The sequence below is a fragment of the Pelodiscus sinensis genome, chromosome 28 (assembly GCF_049634645.1).
Source record: "Pelodiscus sinensis isolate JC-2024 chromosome 28, ASM4963464v1, whole genome shotgun sequence".
Lineage (NCBI taxonomy): Eukaryota > Metazoa > Chordata > Testudines > Trionychidae > Pelodiscus > Pelodiscus sinensis.
In genome coordinates, this window is record NC_134738.1 from 1,670,965 (window position 1) to 1,692,112 (window position 21,148).

At 46.6% G+C, this 21,148-nt stretch overlaps 1 protein-coding gene across 1 annotated transcript in view; it reads right to left on the reverse strand.

Moving 5' to 3' along the window:
- Nucleotides 1-2,304: 2,304 nt before the first annotated feature.
- Nucleotides 2,305-21,148, reverse strand: part of LOC102459149 (pyroglutamylated RF-amide peptide receptor-like) — a 126,509-nt gene continuing 107,665 nt past the window's right edge. The window contains exons 3-6 of the mRNA XM_075910901.1: nt 17,146-17,207; nt 11,052-11,287; nt 9,424-9,521; nt 2,305-3,147 (exon numbers count right to left, since the gene is read on the reverse strand). Coding sequence (XP_075767016.1) covers nt 2,741-3,147; nt 9,424-9,521; nt 11,052-11,287; nt 17,146-17,207 — 803 coding nt within the window. The 3' untranslated portion in view covers nt 2,305-2,740. The remainder of the gene's footprint in view (nt 3,148-9,423; nt 9,522-11,051; nt 11,288-17,145; nt 17,208-21,148) is intronic.

Below are 21,148 nucleotides of genomic sequence, written 5' to 3' on the forward strand. Positions count from 1 at the left end.
GTAAGAAAAAAGCAGGAGACCACAAGACAAGCAGCTACTAAGAAGGGGTAAGATGGTGGGAGTAAAAAAAGGAAAATTTCTTACTTCAACATCCATCTTCTTCTGGCCCCTTGTGGGAAGGTCTCCTCAGGGCTGTGTCCAGACTCAAGGGTTTTTTCAAAAAAAGTAGCCTTTTTTCGAAAAAACTTCACCTGCGTCTAGACTACAGCCGCGTTCTTTCGAAATTAAATCGAAAGAATGCGGCTTTTCTTTCGACGGCGGAAAACCTCATTTCACGAGGAAGAATACCTTTTTTCGAAAGTGCTCTTTCGAAAAAAGCCGTTCTTGAATGCAAACAGGGCTTTTTCAAAAGAGAGCATCCAGACTGCCTGGGTGCTCTCTTTCGAAAAAGCGGCTTGCTTTTTCGAAAGTACTTCTTGCAGTCTAGATGCTCTTTTTTGAAAGAGGCTTTTTCGAAAGTATCTTTCGAAAAAGCCTCTTTCAAAAGAGGCTTGCAGTCTAGACGTAGCCCAGGGGTGTGTCTACACAGCACCCTAAACTCAAAATAGCTTACTTTGAAATGTGGCACACCTACCCAGTGCCAAATTTCAAAATAACATGCTATTTTGCGCCATCCCTTAGCCTTCGTGCAACCAGGTTTACAGGGAATGCGAAATAGTGTGCCTGTTATTTCGAAAAATATTTCAAAATAATGAGCGGCTTGTTAGGATGTGGGATAGTTATTTTGTGATACCTCCAGTATCCCGAAATAGCCACGCAGTGTCAACGTACCCCAGGAGATGGCCCAATCAGCATGTCATTTTACACATCACCTCTGAATATATTTTTACTTACTGCAAGTTCTTTGGGGCAGGGATCATCCTTTTGTTCTCTGTTTGTATTGCTCCCAGCACAGTGGGGTCTTGGTCCATGATGGGGCTCCTAGCTTTGACCACAAATATTCAGGTAACATTTATATTCAGAATCCATGCTGGATTTTTTCTCTACCTGATTTGTTGATGGTTCTTTCTTTAGTGAAAGTTCCTTTCACTTCCTCTTTCTATAACCCCTCCAACCATAACATTGGGAAAATGATACTGACCCACCCTTTGTCAAGTGCTTTGAGAGCTCCCCATGAAATAGTCTACATGGCTGGTGGTAGTGCTCTGAGTCAACACTTTATTTTCCAAACATCAGGGACATAGAACCCAGAAAAGCGATTGACCTAACCAAAAATGAAAGTCTCAACGGTGTGTAGAAATGTATGTCAGAGGCCAGTTCCATGTCACATTTCAAAAGCAAGTTTACCTTCTCCTTAGAAAGAAAAGGCTTCACAGCAGCAAGAGGCATGGATGCTAATGAATTTTCACAATAAGGAAAATATCTCAACACACTTCAAAGCCACCACAAACCAATGGACTAATTATGATGGGGCATTGCTAGACAGGTACATCATTGACTTGAGAGTGTGCAGCCAAGGGTGACAGCAATACGCACTTGATCAGTAGCTTCCCGTATAAAACAGCCTTTTCCTCCCGGCACATGAAGAATGTCTGTGTTCGCTCATCAGTGAGATGTTCCAGCAAGCTGGTGAGTCCTTGTTGTTTCAGAACAAACTCACGGAGACTCAGAACTGTGGGCCCTTGGTGTACTTTCATCCCGGCACCAACGAGGAGTGACTTCTTTGAAGTCAATGGCTCAAGTCAGTTTTATTACAGTTAGTCTGTAGAGCTGGTTGGGAATTTTCAGCAAAAGCCACCTTTTTTGTTTGAAACTTTTCTGAGTCATCAGAACTGAAGCAGTGCCTGGAAAAGGGTCGCTTGGGAGGACTCTCCCATTTCAAAACATTGGTGAATTGTTTTCCCAAAAAGATGAGAGAGTCCTGTTTTGTCCAGGGAAGTTTTCATGCTCTGGTTCAAAAAGGATTTGTGCGTGTGTGTAATTTTAGTTAAATTTATTAACTACATTGTTAAGTACTGTTAGAAAAGAAATGATCAAGACAGAATATTTCAACAGTCCCAATCTGATTTTTTTAAACATTTTTGATCGGTGAACATTTTGGAGATTTTGACTTTTTGTCCCCATTTTGATGGAAGCAAATTTTGAAATCTCAGAACCACTCCTTGGCTGGAGAAACCGTTTCCTGCACAGCTGCACACGCTGGAGTCAGATCTGTGTGAGAATGGCAACAACTCGATGGGATGCAGCATTGTTTGATCAGGTGGGACAACTGTTAGCCACGTGGACTTTAGAGCAAGGTCCATGAGAAAGGGCCTGTGCACTGCTGTCTCACCCTCACCCTGTGAATCAGTCCAGGGCAGATAATTCCCAAATCAAGATTTCCAAGGTTCATGCATTTCCAACTTCTAATTTACTGGAGGACCTGATCCAGCCAGGTGCAAAGCACCTTCAGTGCCTACTAATCAGGAGCTCAAAGCCTTCTGGGTCCAGCCTGTAAATTTTATTTCTTTGGGACTAGACAGAACCATCAGCCCAAGAGAGGAGATGAGCGAAATAACAATAACTAAAGAAGGAACATTCCACCTCCCTCCTTCCCTCCCTGTGCATTGGGGAAACTGGCAGCCTTGTATCCATGTCCCATATCCCACGGGTTACATCTGAAACAGAGAGTTGGACATCCGGAAATGCAATATAGAAACCAAGGACTAAACAGAACACTGGAAATAACGAACAGTGGGGCGTGTTCTCATTCCCTAAAGCAAAGTTATTTTGGTCCATGCATGCTTGATGTCAGTAGCGATCATGCTGACTGCCCATTGGGCAGCCTTTCCTTCTGGGTGCTCACCATGGGATAGGGAACGACCGCCACTGACTGCACGGACTCCAGCTTCGCAGAGGGCACCTGCTCACAGAGTCTCAGCTCCAGGTTCTCCGCACTCAGGTGGCTGTGCAAGCTTCTGCCCTCCTTCCTGACCCCAAAGTTTGAGGGTCCCATTCTGGCCCTTTCCAGCTGCTGGCTCTCCAGCTTGTCAGCTGGCTCAGGGCTCCGGAGGCGGCAGAAGAGAATAGCCACGAAGCTCTTCTTGAAGTTCTCGTTCATGAAGGTGTAGACCACAGGGTTGTTGAAAGAGTTGAAGAACCCAACGGCCTGGACGATGGCAAAGATGATCTTTACGGTGACGTCGTCGTGGCTTTCTTCCAGGTTATCTGGGGAGCAAAGGACTGGATTAGAACAGCTGTTCTCAAGTTGTGGGTCAGGACCCCATTTTAATGGGATCACCAGGGCTTGATTAGACTCGCTGGCACCCCGGGCTGAAGCCTGAGCCCCAACAAATGGGTCTAATGCTCTTAAGAGGGTTTCCCCCTGTCCTCCTGCCTGGGCCGAGGGAGCTCGGGCTTTGGTTTTGGCTTCCCGCCTGTCACAATCAGGCTTGGGCAGGCTCAGGCTTTGATCCTGCCTTGTGGGGTTCATCTTTGTTGTTAGAAGAGGGTCGCAGCACAGGGAACTTCTGGATTAGCAGGAGCCCACCAGAAAGCCATGCCTGTGGGAACCCCACCTCTCTGTCTGTGCCACTACGTCTTCCCCTGCCACATTTACCTCGAGAGCCCTGCGTGGATACAGTTTCTACCCACAGGGGTGGGCATAGAAATTGGCGTCTGCTGACGTGCGGGACTCTGCTTCCAGGAGATGCTGCAGCCAAAGGAGCGGAACGTGGTGCTGCCCCCAGCCCTATCCCCAGCCCTGTCTCCTGTCTGGGGTGGTATAGGCGGGCCGGGAGGTACATGGCTGGGATGCATGGCCAGGAGGAGCTGCCGGCTCCTGGGAGCAGTAGCACCATGTTCCTTTCCTTTGACCTCAGCGTCTCCTGGAAGTAGAACCCCGTGGCTCAGTGGATACTGATTTCTAACTGGCTAGCCGCGTCCGTGGGCAGGAAGTTGTATCCACGCCCGGCTCAATCGCTCACCAGCTGCCTCGCCAGCCCTTCACGTGAGCCCACTCCGGTACGTGAGGCCAGCAGGAGGCCTGCGTAGCATTTACAAACAGGACCGAAGTGGGAGCAGAGGCCTCTTCTCCGGGGTGAATTTCACCTGCAGTGAGGCGGCCTAGTCGGCAACACCTGCCATCTAGATTAGCCCGTCTGCCGCTCTTCAGATCAGCCCTTTCCATATCAGACCCCTCTGGGCCTGGCAACCCTCTGGTCCCCCTTCTCATTGCTGCTCTTTGGTCAGTTGGCAGCTTTGCAAGTGTTTCAGCAGGGGATATTCAAAACAAATATTTTTGCCAGAGTTTCTCACAGAGAATTGACAGGCTTTTTTGTGACAAGTTGGCAATGGAAATACTTGGTCTTTGAAAGGACACCGTGGTGCCGCAGGGGAGCTGCAGCGCAGGAGGTTCATGAGTCCACTCTCCTCGAGAGGCCAGCCTGCCTCACCCACAATGCACCATGGTTTCCTCTTGGAGGGGAGGTTCAGGGCTGTCTCTACGGCTAAGTCTGGACTATGTAGAGTTTTCGAAAGAGGATATGCAAATTCCATGGTAATTTGCATATCTTCTTCCAATCTCACTTTCGAAAGAGGATCTTTTGAAAGTGAAAGTAGTCTGGACTAGGGTTTTTTGGAAAAAAACCCTCTTTTTCAAAAAAAAAGTACCCCGCTCTTCCTTAAAAAAGGAGGGTTACGCATTTCTTTCAAAAAAGGTTTTTTTTCCCATGTCCAGACTACTTTCACTTTCAAAAGATCCTCTTTCGAAAGTGAGATCGGATGAAAATATACAAATTACCACGGAATTTGCATATCCTCTTTCGAAAAAACCCATAGTTTAGACGTGCCCGACTTGTGCTAATCCCAGCACAGCCCAGACCGGGACCTTCCCCCAGGGAGGGGCCCTGAAGCTGTGTGGGAAAGAGGTCACCAACTCCACTGGACCGAATGGCTCAGACCCCTTGTACTGGAGTGATGTCCAGTCCGTCTGGTTCAGGAGAGTTGACAACGGGGAGGAGGGCCAGGAGGGAGGCGCAGGCCGGAGGAGCAGCAGGCGGCCGTCCAGCTGGCTGGAAAGAAGTGATGCTTTTAGAGGGAAAGTGCCACCTCCTTTTAATGGCTCCCAGTGTGGCTGCCCCCTGCTCAGTCCTCCAGCCCGTGAGGGCTGCTCACCTCTGCCTGGTGAAATTGGGCTGGGTGCTGAGCCCTGTGGAGCCAGTTGAGGATGGCGTGGAGGTGGTCGGACCAGTGCTGAGTCAGTCAGTGGATGGGGCTGGAGGAGGTGGGACTGGTGCTGAGCCAAGGGGGTGGCCGGAGGATGTGGGTGGGGGTGGACAGACATGGAGAGGGCTGGGAGCGGCCGTACTCCATAGGCAGCAGCACATGTCTGCACAGGGCACCATGACATTTGGGACAATTGGGTGCCCCAGATTTCCTGGTGCCCTACGGGCTGTGTGTTCTGCCTGTGGGTGGGGATGGCCCGGGAGGTGGAGATGGGCGCCTGACTGGCTGAGGAAACTGGAGCAGGATTTCTAAACTGAAATAGTTCGGTTTGCCGGCCACGAGCTGCAATTTGCCGTGGGAAGCAGACCCGTGCTGGGAAAAGCTTTGTTTAGTCAGAAAGCCAATTTTCTGCTGAAAGCCAGGTTGGTTGCCAAACCTGCAGCCAGTCCTAACTGTTCTAGAGCTTTTATCAGGGGAGGGGCAGTATACAAAGCAAGGGGATAGTCCTGGCAGGTCACTGACACTAGCTGAGTTTCTTGCTGGGTAGAGGGTTCCAGGAGCAAGCCCTGTATTGCTACTGTGGGGAATGTTGGTGTTTGAAGAGAACTGGGAAGCTGACCATAGTCCCAGCCAAACATACTGAGGAATTGGGAAAATGTTTGATTTGCCTTGCTCACGACACTACTTGCATCATAACTGGCGTTCTCAGGGGCTGTGTCTAGATTGGCCAGTTTTTCTGGAAAATCAGCCACTTTTCCGGAAAAACTTGCCAGCTGTCTACACTGGCCACTTGAATTTCCGCAAAAGCACTGACGATCTCATGTAAGATTGTCGGTGTTTTTGCGGAAATACGATGCTGCTCCTGTTCGGGCAAAAGTCTCCTTTGCTCAAAGCTTTTGTGCAAAAGGGCCAGTGTAGACAGCTCAGATTTGTTTTCCGCAAAAAAGCCCCGATCGTGAAAATGGTGATCGGGGCTTTTTTGAGGAAAAGTGCGTCTAGATTGGCACGGATGCCAATCTAGACTCTCTGTTCCGAAAATGCTTTTAACGGAAATCTTTTCTGTTAAAAGCATTTGCGGAAAATCCTGCCAGTCTAGATGTAGCCACTGAGTTAAATGTTTGATTTGCCTTGCTCACAACACTATTTGCATCGTAACTGGAGTTCTCAGGGAGCGTCAAGAGTCAGCCTGAGGCCCATGCCCTCCTGAAGTTCCACCGAATCCCTCAAAATTGGACTTTGCTTCCTGTCTGCATGTTGTTAATATCAGCCCTGTTAGTCTCCACAGCACTCTGCATACAATGGGGAAGTATTGTCACAATATTACACCTGGGGAAAATGAGGCAGAGAAGTTGCAGAACTTGACCAGGGCCAGGCAGTGAATCCGTGGCAGAGCTAATATTAGACTGCAGGAGATGCCCTAGCTTCCTATTCCACTTTTTCAAGTAATGGGAATAACACAGCAAGCAGGGTTATTTTTACAACCTCTCCCCACCCCCCGCCTTGTCACCACAGATTAACTAAAGTGCCTGAATACATTTGTATATATGGAGACAGGCACCCTTTCTGAATTGGACAGAGACTGTCAGTTGACATTTTGATCATTCATGTGTGGAGTGAGAACTTGCTGTGTTAGCAGCATCTTGCAGAACTTCTATGCTCACAGTGCACTAATCAGGGAATTACACGCTGTGTGTACTGAGGCAAGGATCATCTCTTTTGCTGGCTATCTGAGAATCTCTTTTATAATGTTCCCTATCCCAAGGGGAGGGAAGCAGAACTCAGCTGAGCATGCTGAGAGGCAAATTTTGCAGATATCAGGCCAGTTCCTCCTTTTTTAACATAGCTCCTTTGTCTTCAATGAAGATACATTGATTTACACCATCTGGCTCTTACTCTGTGATTACTGCTTTCATTTGCTTGTAAACCTGGACTAAATTCAGATCTCATTCTTGTCAGCACAAAGCCAGACTGACTGCTGATTGCAGGGGGAGAGGGACGAAGGTTAACTTTGGACTTATGTTGGTGAATCGGAGAGTAAAAACTTTCCTTCATTCATCTGCTGCATTCAATTCTTGTGGTGAATTCTGCTGAGAAGCTAGAAGATGTGGGTGTGTTTGGTATATTTATTCCTTAGCCATAACCGTATTATTTTAAGAGAGCAAAGAGGCCACTCTGGCTGGCGAGGTCTCTTATAAAATAATTGGAGTTGGACTCATGCTGTAAAAATTGGATCTGGTTTGGTTTTGGCTTCAGTGCATGATAGAAAGTAGAGTATTTGTGAAAGAATGTAGATTTCAGCCCACCCAAGCAGGGTCAAAATATTTGGAATTAGACTTTTGGTTCAAGCTCATGTCCAAAACAGGCTGTCTCTGAGGGCACATGCCAGGCGAAAGCAAATGGATCAGGCATGCTATTCAGTTTAGATAATAGCATTTCCCTTCTGGCTCAAGCTGTCAGCCAGAGGTCAGGACTTTGCAGGATTGTTTCCAATAGGATGAGAAATCTCTGCTGCAAGTCAAATCTACTCTTGGTGTCATCTTGTGTAGCTACAAGAAACATGCACAAAATCCCATCTCCCTGGAAACATTAGAAACAAACAGCAGTTGGTAGTTTCCTTGCTCAGAAATTCCCAAGTCTGCCACTTTAATGAGCTCTGTGCCCAAGAAGGTCAGTCCTACTGCTACCTCTCAGAGCCACATTTGCAACTGCCTCGCCAGGCTTTCTGCTCCAACACACGCAATCTGCTGCCCTGGGTATGGAGTCAGGGAATTCCTTCAGTCCACACGGCTTAGCTCTAACCTGGAATGTAGCCTAGCGCCCTGGACAGCGTGCCCCACCAGTCATTATTCCCTATAGCATAGGTTCCCAAACTGGGGGGTGCGCCCCTGGGGGGGAGTGAAGAAATTCCAGGGGAGCGCGAGGCGACCCATCAGTCCCTCCCCACAAGAAAGAGCCTGTGGCTTTTATTCCAGAATAGTTACTGCTCTTTGGAAATGCCGTAATTACACTGGAATGAAGTGATTCCCGAAAACAATGTCCCTCTGGGGAGTTACTCGGGAATAGTTTTTGCAAAAGAGTGTATTCTTCAATAGCTATTCTGGTCAGTTTCCTTGTGCATGACTAGCCCTCAGCTATCAGCTCCAGCTACCACAGTACTGCAGTCCATTCTGATAGGCTGTGTCTACATTGGCACCCTTTTCCGGAAAAGGGATGCTAATGAGACCAGTCGGAATTGCAAATGCCGCGGGGGATTTAAATATCCCCCGCGGCATTTGCATGAACATGGCTGCCGCTTTTTTCCGGCTCAGGGTTTTGCCAGAGAAAAGCGCCAGTCTAGACGGGATCTTTCGGAAAATAAACCCTTTTCTGCAAGATCCCTTATTCCTCTTAAAATCAGGAATAAGGGATCTTCCGGAAATGGCTTTATTTTCTGAAAGATCCCATCTAGACTGGCGCTTTTCTCCAGCAAAGCCCCTAGCCGGAAAAAAGCGGCAGCCATGTTCATGCAGATGCCGCGGGGGATATTTAAATCCCCCGCGGCATTTGCAATTCTGACTGGTCTCATTAGCATCCCTTTTCCGGAGGAGGGTGCCAATGTAGACACAGCCCTCATGTGTTATCAGAAAGATATGGACAAACTGACGAGTTCAGAGAAGAATCAAGGCTATAAACAATGGATTTATGAGGAATATCTAAGAAGAGCTAAAATCTAGTAAGTCCTGTGACACTTTTGACACAAATATAGATTTGACACAAATTGTGAAGAAGTGGGTTTTGCCCACGAAAGCTCATTATACTATATATATTTGAGTGTATTTTGAAATAGCTTATTTTGTAATTTGGCGTTGTCCACACAGTGCCAAATTTTGAAATAACTCGCTATTCCGAAATGCCCCTTAGCCCTCATAGAACGAGGGTTGTCAGAATAAGCCGCCCATTATTTCAAAATCTATTTTGAAATAACGGGCTGCTTCCAAAGATGCAGAATAGCTATTTTGGGATACTTCCAGTATCCTGAAATAGCTCCGCATTGGTGACATGCCCTCAGGTGCTACAGGACTACTTGTTTTTAAAGTTGCAGACTAGCATGGCTCCCCCTCTGAGCCTTTAGAAAAGCTAAGTATATATTGCTGCTAATGGACTATTTCAGAGCTGTCTCTCAAGGGAATGTCTCATTTTATTTTTATTGGTCATATCAAGAACTTTTAGGATCTCTCTCTCTCTCGCACACACACACACACACAGCATTTTTTAACAGCTAAGTTTATGTCTACTCACTGTATTCAAACAACATGTGGACAACATGAAAAGGTGCCCAGCATGCAGCGAAGAACAGCACTACAATAACCATCATCATCACAGCTCGTTTCTTCTTCCTGGAGGAAGCCGTTTGAGACAGAGAGCAAGAGCTGACAAAGAGACATTTACAGCAGGAGGCAAGCAGAAATTCCATTTGAAGTGAGAGAAATAGGCTAGTTGCATTCAGATGCCAGGAGGGTTAAAAGCATTCACTGTAAAACATTCACTTTCCTGATAAAAGGACAAGAGGACGGTACATGAAACCAAAAGAAGGCCAATAAAAAATTACCCCACCAAACTAATAAAAGGAAACACTTTCCCCCCCACACACAATGTGAAATTAAGCTGTGGAACTCACCGCCACAAGGCCTCTGAAGTAGCCAGAATTCTGAAGCAGATTGACCACTGGTCAAACCTTAGTATGGCCAGGCCTGCTGATAGGGGGAGGCAAAGGGGGCTACGGCTCAGGGGCCCAGTGATTCAAAGGGGCCCGGGGCTCCCAGCCACCACTTCTGCTACTGTGGTAGTGGTGGTGGTCGGAGCTCCACCACCACCACAGCGCTGGGTGGCGCAGTCTGAACGGTGCAGAGGGCTGGCTGCTCTGGCCCCACCCCTTCTGCCTGAGGCCCCGCCTCTCCCATGAGTGTGGAACCAGGCACTCCCCCCCTTGCCCAGGGGCCAGGTGAGTCTGAGTATGGCAATTCTTGTGACCACATCACAACCATGTTCTGACCCTTACACCAGCCTGCTTACCGCTCTTCATTGGCCAGGAGATGGATACGTGTTCTAGAAGGGTTGGGTAAAGCCCACAAGGTTTGTAGCTTTGCTTCTAGTTGGATAAGCAGAAATCTCAGGGGCCCAATTCTGCTCTTATTGACTCTGATGAAAATCTGGGGGTATCCACGGAAGCTCTTCGAGTTACACGGATGCGAAATGTGTGTTGGCAAAGAGACCGGTGTTTATTTGGGCCTTACCAGACTTGTTGAGCTCTGGATGCTTCCTTCTTGGGATGCTCCAAACATCCTCCCTCGCTCTAACAGCTCTTTGCATCTCCCTGTTTCTTCAGGGGTACCTGGTTGGGCCTGAATAACTAGCTGCATCAGTGCCCACTAGCAATACCCAGGATAATCTGCTCTCCATTTGACTGTGCTGCTTTTATCCTCTCCCTTAGAGCCTCACTCTGTGGGTCCCTGGAAAAGGGTGGGAGTTTGAACCTGACCCGGGAAAAAGTCTCACAGGGGCGGTACAAATTGCAGCCAAAATTCTGGGGACTGTCCTTTGGTTGGAGCTTCCCAACAGCCGTGGGACTTAAGTGTCAGTTTGAGAAACCGAGACATAGAAAGGCCTGATCCGGCACTTATGGAAGTCAGTGGAAAAGTTCTCATCAACTTCTGGGTGTATTGGATCAGTCTTAGAGGACTTGCCCAGTAAGTCGGCAGCAGAACAATTAATAGAACCCAGGAGTCCATATGACCAGTCTGCTCTTCTAAGCACTTGCCAGCATTGTGTACGAGTTCTCACCTGTGCGCTTAGGTTGTGATGCCTCTTGTCTGGTCGCTGGTTAGGACTAGTGTCTTGTAAAGCCAGTAGGAAAGGCTGTTACCCACCTTGTTATTTTAGCCATTTCGTGACGACTCAGGGTGTTCAGCACTGAAGAGTCTCCGATCCGTTTCTTGATCCACAGCTCGTATCCTATCCTGGAGTAGAGCACCAGCATGGCGGTGAGTGGGACCAGAAACAGGGCCACCAGGATAAAGATTGCATATGCTCGGCGCAGCTCAATGCTATGCCAGGACTCCAAGCAGCAGACGTGATTAATATTATAGAGAAAATCATATTTCACCTGGGGGGGGGGGGGGGAAATGGGGCAAAGATACAAGTTCAGAGACTTATACAAGATGATCAATGCATGGGATAGGGAGTGGCAGAGACAATAACCATCAATGTGAACAAGAGTGACACAATACTGATAAGAAATAAAAAAGGGGCGGAGGATGAATCAAACCTAAAAGCAACAAAAAGCCAAAAAGAGAGGAGCATCAGAGACTCCATGTAGTCCTCAAAGTGGTTTTTATTGCAGTGGTTTTTATGTGGAAGATGCTCAGATACCATGGTGATGGGCAGTAGTATAAACCCCTAAGCTAGCTAGGTAGGTAGATAGTACTCCCTGAAATTTGAATTCAAACCAGAAACACCAAGATTTAAAAGACAATTTTCTGTGTATATATGATCTTACCAATGGGCCACTGAGCCTACTAGCCTTTCTCAGGTAGTGGTCAGTACCAGTGCTTCATGGGGAGTGAGAGAGCAAGGCATCTTGGAGAGATCCACACTTGTTTTCCCTTTCTGGCTTCTGGCTGGCAGAGGGTTATGGTCTGTCTGACCATGAGGTTCCATCCCTGGCCATCTTGGCTGACAGACATTGATGGATTTATCATCCATGAACTTATCTAGTTCTTTTTTTGAGCCAAGTTACACTTTTTGGACAGCACAACATGACCTGGCAATGAGTTCCACAAGTTAACTGTGCAGTTTGTGAAATGTACTTCCTCCTGTGCAATTCTATCCCCATTGGAGCCCCTGAGGGAAGCTACTCTGAGAATTGGGTGGAGGCCTTCACCCCGAAGTCCAGAGAGGATGTGCCCAGCTGTGAAATCTCCGTCTATTTAATCACAGATGTCCAGAGGTTTGCTTTGGCAGTTAAGATTTGTTGAAATTAATTTCTTTGGATAACGCTAGTACCTGTGTTTCTGAGAAGGGTTTAATAACAGTTCCCTATTCATTTTCTCCACACCAGTCATGATTTTATAGACCTTTATCTTCTCCTTCCTATCCCCATTGTTGTCTCTTTTCTGAGCTGAGAAGCCCCACTCTTTTTAGTCTCTCCTCCTATAGGAGCCATTTCCTACCCTTGATCATCCTTGTTGTCTTTTCTGAACCTTTTCCATTCGGTCCAACGGTTAATCACACTCACTGTTAAAAAGATATGCCTTATTTCTCATTTGAATGTGTCTGAATTAGCTTTCACTGTTGATTCTTGTTCTATCTATGCCGTTCTCTGCTAAAGAACCATATAGTGTTGGTACCTATACACTTGTGACAGGACGGTTGCCCCTCACTGGAGTATAAAGGGTTAAAACAGACCTGAGAGAGGGCGATGGCTAGGATCCAATTGGAAGAGGGCTTGTGGCAACCAATCAGAGCCCAGCAGTGCTTTATGAAAGGTTGGCTGGCCAGGAACAGCTCACTTTTGTTCCAGCCTAGAGGGAGAGGAATGTTTTTTTCCACCAGCCCTTGAATCATTTTCAAGACCAAGTGATTTGCTCAAAGCCATAAGAAGAACCAGAGTTTAGACCCAGGAACCTTGCCTCTCCTGTCCCCCCTGCTCTTAATATGGCTATGTCTAGACTACGGAGTTTTTCCCAGGAAAAACTCCACCACATCCAAGGAACACGTCTACTCTTCTGACTTTTTTTGCGGAAGAGCAGACATGCTCTTTCAGAAGCCCCGTATTCTTTGTAAAAGGAGGAAGAAGGGTTCTTCCAAAAAAGGAGGTTTTTCTGAAATTTGGCCCAGTGTAGACAGGGCAAATTCAGAAAAGCCTCTTCCAAAAAAAAAAAAAAAACAAAAAAAAAATTGGAAAAGGGTATGCAAATTGGGAAGAGCAATTTGCATACCTTTTTTTGACAAAAGTGGCTGTCTAGACATAGCCTATTATATGCCCGCATGCCACCTCTTGCTGAATACACTGAACAAAGTTCTGCCTGCTCCTGCCAGGCCTTTACTCACATGCCGCTCGTTGGAAGTTTTGGCTAAAGACTTCTGTAGCTGTTCTATAGTTCTGTCTGGTGTAGAGTTAGATAAAACTCAGACAGGCCTGGCATGTGGCTTATTTTGATGACAATGTAAAGTCAAAAATGAATGACGTGGTTTATTACTCTGCATGCTGTTCTACAAATTGATGTGCCATGGCTAAATTAGCCCCTAATTGCTAGTATACCATCCTTCTAAAGAGGCCAAGGGAACAATGCAAAATGTGGCAGAGAAACTGCAGAGGAAATGGGAGTTAATCACTTATTTCATGCCAGTCCTTGCTGTCTGTCAGCAAATGCAGTGAGTGGAAAATGTAAATACCCTTTTAAAAAAGTGGCTACTGGCAGAAAGGTATTTAAATAAGCACTCAGATCTGTAAAATGAATTCCCTGAGCAGAGAGAAGGTGGGCGAAGTGTTATCTTTTATTGGATCAACTTCTGTTGATGAAAGGGACATGCTTTGGAGCACACAGAAAGCTCTGTTCCTAGCAAGGCAGTTGAAGTGTTGTGTAATTAGTTTACATTTGTAAAGTGCTTTGAAAATGAAAAATGTGACTTCAGTGCTAGGTAATGGTAAAACCGTCTGTTCTCCCCCCAGCTCACCAGCTTCTGTGACTTGGCATTGGTCCATCGGCATAAGCATGGGACAGAGCATGTCTCCAGTGAAGCTGCACAGCTGAGATAGAGTTCTCTCTGTCTGCTGATGGGATTTTTCCCCATTCTGTTTTATGCTTGTAAACATGGGTGGAGCATTGTCTTCCCCAGACTGCCAGTTGGGCTGGCTAGGGCTGCAGTGCGACTGCCCATCTCTTCTGGCTGGTAAGAACTGGACCACGACACAGTTGCCTGGAGACAGCGACTCTGTCCAGCCAGGAAGGATGGGGCCATACCACCCACTGAGAGAGGGGAGGCTAAGAGGTCTAGGGGGAAGTAATCTGGGGTGAGGGCCAGCTGCTGCAGTGGGGGCTGGGCTTGGTTCCATGGGGGAAGGGGGGAGGTTGGGGAAGGAGTGGGGCTTTGGATGGAGGGAGTGGGGCTGGTGCTTACCTTCCCCCGCTAGGCTTTCATGCCTGTGTCCATTTGAGCCACATCTTAGCTCTCTGGTTCATCATCTCTGTGAGAACTCACTAGTTTCACACACTCGCACTTTGAAATAATGACTTAACTGCATCGGGTCTCTTTCTGGTCTCAGTCAGGCCAGTGTCAACCACTGGCGCTCAGTCTTCCCGGACAAATTTCAGGAGTTGGATTGGTCTTGCGTACCCCCAGGTTTCGCCTCACTTAAAAACTATTTGCTTGCAAAATCAGACATAAAACTACAAACGTGTCACAGCACATTAGAACTTAAGAATGGCCAAACTGGGTCTGTAGGAAATTTTAGTTGGTACTGACTTGGCTAAACCTTTTTACGTAGCCTGTTGTAAAACTCAGCAAATCTCTAGATCAAAGAACTGGAAGAGACCTCGAGAGGTCATCAAGTCCCGTCCCCTGCCTTCACAGCAGGACCATCTACATCATCCCTGATAGGTGTCTGTCTAACCTGTTTTGTGGAATCTCTTCATTGGAGATATTTAAATCTCCATAGGCAATTTATTCCAGTGTTTATCCACCCTGACAGGTGGGCAGGTTTTCCTAATGTCCAACTTAAACCTCCCTTCCTGCAATTTAAGCCCATTGCTTCTTGTCCTATCATCAGAGGTCAAAGAGATCAATTTTTCTCCCTCCTCCTTGTAACACCCTTTAAGGTACTTGAAAGATGCCATCATGCCCTCTCTCAGTCTTCTCTTTTCCAAACTAAACAAACCGGCTACGTCTACACTGGCCCCTTTTCCGGAAGGGGCATGTAAATTTCAGCAGTCGTCGTAGGGAAATCCGCGGGGGATTTAAATATCCCCCGCGGCATTTAAATAAAAATGTCCGCCGCTTTTTTCCGGCTTTTAAAAAAGCCGGAAAAGAGCGTCTACATTGGCCCCGATCCTCCGGAAAAAGTGCCCTTTTCCGGAGGCTCTTATTCTTACTTCAAAGTAGGAATAAGGCCCTCCGGAAAAGGGCACTTTTTCCGGAGGATCGGGGCCAGTCTAGACGCTCTTTTCCGGCTTTTTTAAAAGCCGGAAAAAAGCGGCGGACATTTTTATTTAAATGCCGCGGGGGATATTTAAATCCCCCGCGGATTTCCCTACGACGACTAGTGAAATTTACATGCCCCTTCCGGAAAAGGGGCCAGTGTAGACGTAGCCACCCAGTTCTTTCAGTCTTCCCTCATAGTTCATGTTCTCTAGACCTTTAATCATTTTTGTTGCTCTTTGCCACATCTTTCTTGAAATGTGGTGCCCAGAACTGGACACAGTACTCCAACTGAGGCCTAATCAGTGCAGAGAAGAACAGAAGAATTGTATCTTTGGTGTATCCCTGTGTACCCCCAGGGATACGTGCCACCCTAGCTGAACTGTACTAGAGTAACAGAGCAAAGGGACCATGTCGCCAGCTGGCATAGAACAGCGGAGCTCCATTTAAGTCAGTGGGGTGATGTTGATACAACAGGGGATCTGACCTGTTGTCTAAACTGTATGCAATGTGGTGCAGAATGAGATTTTAAATGCTGATATCATCAAGCAAGGCCCTTCTGCTTGACATGTAGGACAGCAGTATACAGTGCTGCTGGGCTCACAGGATATCCACTTCTGCAGAGAGGGAGTTCCCAGTTACATTGTATGCAAACATTCCAGTTAATTGTGCTTAAAGTCACTATCGGCACTGGTGGCTTGGCTGTCCTCCAGCAGAAGCAACATCCTTTGAAACTACCTGCTGATGCTCCCTGGAAAATTTTACTATTCATTCTGGGCCTGCTTCTCCTCTGACACCACTGCAAATGGGGAACAACAACATTGAAACCACTGGGCTTGCTCTGAGGAGTCCTGTGGCACCTTAAAGACTAAGGGTACGTCTACACAGCAACATTATTTCGAAATAACGCAGTCTGCGTCTGCACAGCAGGCAGCTATTTCGAACTAATGTTGAAAAACTGTCAAGCTGGACGATTTCTTACTCTGACTCCTGTAACCCTCCTTGTCCGAGGAGTAAGGGAAGTCGGAGGAAATAAGGAAGAAATTTTGAAGTAAGTGTTATGTAGATGCTCCCAATTTCGAAATATGATGTTTCAAAATAAGCTAGATAACTGACGTAGCTCAATTTGCATAGCTTATTTCGCATTAAGCCCTGTGAAGTGGGAATTACAGAGGCAGGGATACACGTGTGGGGGTGTATATTAAAAGAAGAGGGTTACTTATCAAGTGTAGGGGCAGTGTTAATTCACTCCCAGCAGTGTGAATACCTAGAGAGGGGAAATTGCCTCTGTAGTGAAAGAACCATTCTAAGTCCTTATTCAGTCCTAATTTGATAGTCATATCCAGCCGAAGCCTGAATGTCTATACTCAGGGGTACCAACAGCCATGCCTGGCCTCTGGCCATAGTGTGGGGGCCCTGGCACCATGCTCCTGGAAGGGGTGGGGCCTCAGGTGAAAGGGGCGGGGCCACAGCAGCCAGCCATCAGCTCCGTCTGGAGTGCACTATGCCACCCCCAGCCCTTAGAGCTGCCCAGAGCCCGCTGCATAGCCACTCCAGTGGCAATTTAAAGAGTCTGGGGAACCGTGCCCTTTGGACTTGCCAAGCCGCTGGAGAGTTGCTCTCTTTGCTCCTCCCCCTCCCCCGTTAGCAGGCCTGTCTCCACTACAACTTCATAACTCTGCAACCCTAGCCCTGCCAGCCTGGAACAGCTGGTCCAGGCAAGCCGAGGGGGTTTTCCTGCTGTGAGGACATACCCTAACAATATCACTGGGTGACTGTTTTCAGATGAGTATTCTCTTCCATGAATGGGGGACTGGCATTTACCTCCAGAGTCTGAACATACAGCATGGGCGACCCCACAATGACTGCAATGCTCCATACGAACCCTGTGTCAAAGAGAGAAAAAGGAAGAATTCACTCTTTCCGTTGCGGCTGTTCCTTTCCCGCAGTTCTCTCAAGGCATGTGTCGGGATCTGTTTTTGCTAGGTGAATGGGATTGAATGAAAGAGCAGAGGATCTAGATTTCTAATAACTGAGAGCTTGCAAATTGAGAAACAGCTTGTTTTTTCCCTTTATAAATTATACATACCTTCAGGGCTCACTTAGCCTTTCTGCCTTTTGCTGCAGAGCATTCGTCGCTTGTTGTCAAGGTGAATCAGTCACGGAATAAGAATCTAATCTCAAGCCCTTTGCATCTTTTCTTGCTTTAAAATGAAAGATTTTCCCCATCTCCAGAGCTGATCAACTCCAGATACTATTCTCTTTATACCCTATGTTCAGAGTAAGGAAATTATTCCAAACTAATAACCACACTGGGTTTTCATTCTGCTTCCCTTGCTCGTGCTCAGTAGCATCTTGCCTTGCACTGATTTCAATGGAGCCAGCCTAAAGAAAACTACCGGCCACTGTGTGTAAAGGAGATGAATAATTCATCAGTATAAGAATGTAGGCTATGCTAAGAGCTCTTCATCATGTAAGTGCTCAAAATATGGTTCACATGGGAGTCAGTGGTGCATAGACCTCGCCAGCCCGAAACAGCTGACCTGGGCCAGCGGAGGGTGTTTTATTGCAGTGAGGACAGTACCCTAACAATAACACAGGGTGATGGTTTTCAGATGAGCATTCTCTTCCATGAATGGGGGTGAATTTCAAGTTAATTAATTTTGCTTATGGGGCGAGTCAATGTGTTTGTAGACATGAGCTGTACCATTGGAGATGCCCAATTTCCCCAATAATGTTGGATAACTTTTTTAAAAAGGACAGTAGTTTCTCACTCTATGTTACTCAGCTTTGCTTGGTTTCATCTGTATAATATTCCATATTCTCACATTGAGAAACAGCTGTATGGGTGTGAGGAAATGTTCAGTTAGTTCAAGCAAAGGCTTTTCATTGCCCTCATTGGGCATTGGATCAAATCCTAGACGTCTCCAGTGTGGGTGGCGAATGGGCTTTCTCCTGTCAATTGCACCTGCTGTCCAACTGTTCAAGAAATGCCATTACACTGTGGAGTTTGAGATAAGATGGATGGAGCCTGCCTGGTTCACAGCAGCCTTTTGTGAGGGCCTGTGTTTCCAAGAGTCTGACAGATAATTTAGCCCTCCATGCAGGGGTGAATTTCACCCTGAGAAGGAAATGGAAAACCGTGCAAGCATGCGAGAAGTCCTGAACCGACAAGTTCTTCTTAGAGTGAGCCTGACCTTGCTCTACTGAAGGGAGCTTTGTCATTCATTTCAGAAGGGACAGGATCAAGCATGAATAAAACAAACTGCTGAATTCTGTGCAAAGTAAAGCCAAAAATCACAGTCGATAGCTGCAGTGTGGCGGGGCGATCTTTGGCCTGCTGATGACTGAGTCTTTAAGGACTGGGTGTGGGTGGGTCTGGGAAGCCTTATTCACACCCCCATCTCTCTCTCTCTCGCTTTCTCTCAGGCAGGAGGATTCCCTGAGAAGAGCACCCATAACCTGCATTTCCCAGCAAAGACTCCTCACTAGTATTAAGAGCCCAGAGTCTGGAAGAGTGGTGTCGAGGGACCCCCATGAGCAAATGGGGAGTTGCTATTAGTAGGAGTGTAAACAGGAGCAGCCCCAGAAGTATTTGGCTTGACTTTTCCCTGTCTAAAGTCTCCTTCTGTAGCACGTCCCCTTTTAATGAGGCATTAGCTACAGTTTTCTCTTGTCTAGCCCTACCGTGTAATGATCTGTAAAGCGTGTAAAGCGAAAATTTCATTCTCCACAAAAAAAACCCAACTTTGTTCTCAATTGGAACAAAACTGAGCATTCAAGCATTTTTTTTTGGAATTTTTTTGTCACAGAATTTTTGAAAACGTTCACTTTGGCTGTGTCTAGACTACATGCCTCTGTCATCAGAGGCATGTAGATTAGACACATAGCCAAAGGCAAATGAAGCCGCGATTTAAATGATCGCGGCTTCATTTACATTTACATGGCTGCTGCGCTGAGCCGACAAACAGCTGATCAGCTGTTTGTCTGCTCAGCGTGCTAGTCTGGACACTCCCCTGCCGACATCAAAGCCCTTTGTCGGCAGCCCCGTTATTCCTCGTGGGATGAGGTTTACCGGGGCTGCCGACAAAGGGCTTTGATGTCGGCAGGGGAGCGTCCAGACTAGTGCGCTGAGCGGACAAACAGCTGATGAGCTGTTTGTCGGCTCAGCGTGGCAGCCATGTAAATGTAAATGAAGCCGTGATCATTTAAATCGCGGCTTCATTTGCCTTTGCGAAAACAACAAATCTACATGCCTCTGACGACAGAGGCATGTAGTTTAGATGTACCCTTTGAGGCAATCCCACTTTGGGGAACATCCTGTTTCCATAAACTTGAAATGTTTGATATCAATTTTGACTTTAAATGAAAAGAAATTAAAATTTCCAAGTGAAAAATCATCGAGAAAGGAGAAGCCAAAATGGAATATTCTGAGAGCATCAAAACCTCCCATTCTGACATCACAAAAATGCTTCGTTCCAGTTCTTTTTCCTTGATGGAATTTCCACAACAGCAAAAACACCAACGGAAAAACCTTCTGTTGGACATTTGTTGACCAGCTCCAAAACCAAGTCCTCTAGAGTCCATCCCAAACATGCGGATCTGTCCACAGATTGTGTCCTGCCAGAGCTTTGTGCAATCTGGTTTGAAATCACCCAAAGATCAGGCACCTATTCTGCATAAACACGAGTTACAATTAAATTTACCACAAAGTGTCTCTTATCATTGAACCTCCAGGTTTAATGTCTCCATGCAACAGAATACCCTTTCATGATTTGTTTTTAATTTCTTGCGCAGCAAGAAAGAAGCTGCATGAATCAACCATACTAGATATTGATACAGAAGGTGAAGGATGATATGATGCACTGCCCAATGTTTTCCTCCTTAACACTATGAAAACAGCAGAAAATAATGAAACAATGTCAGTGAAGATCAGTTTAAGGTGTTAAGTACCTAGCCAAGTGGGAGAAACAGACTAGCTTGTGGGAAGAGTTTACTTGCGTTCTTGCATCAAGGATGTAGCTGATAAATGGATCTAATTAAAATAAAAAATCACACTGGAAATCACACTGACAGAAACATGGTTTAAATGAGAGCGGAATCCGAGCCTCAGAGTGGACTCAGGCAAATAGCGAGGGATTCAATTGTGGAACATATTGGTGTGATTTTGTGGGAGAACTGACCTCTGTTAGATAGAGTATCTGACCTGGCCAGTGCTGTGTTCAGCCAGACACAAAATGAAACCACCTGCTTTCAGTCTGAAGGACTTGTCTTTGGGCTGAAGGAGAAGGAAACTCAACCCAGAACTGCTCAAAGCCAATGCTCAAGGAAGTCAACGAGCAGGCTCCCTTATTAGCATCCTGGTGATGTGTAAAAGGGAAGTCAAATCCCCCGGAGCCATTGATTCCCCTATAAGAAGCACGTACAACCTATATACATTGCTAATGCTTAGACATATTTGCTATTTGTATAGGAGTGCTGTAAAGGTCAGTGCCTGTCGCAAAAACAACACCTAATAAGGAGACGTTGGTATAATGGGGAGTGAAACCAGTCTCCTGTTAAGTAACTTGTGGCAGGCTCAGACAGGAAAAAGGGAAGTGTAACTCGCCTATTGTTAAGCAAGTGAATAAATGTAACAAACAACTGCAACCGCAAAGTCTGCAAGTAGGCACTGTATTTAACCTTATTCAGAAAATTAACCTGACCTATAAGAATGCTAAGGGTCAAAATGAAGTAACCTATCGCGCTAAGGCACATAAACCAGGAAGGACGGTAACCCTATAAAACCCCTTGCTTACGCGATGCCGGGGGTCGGCTTTGCTTTGAA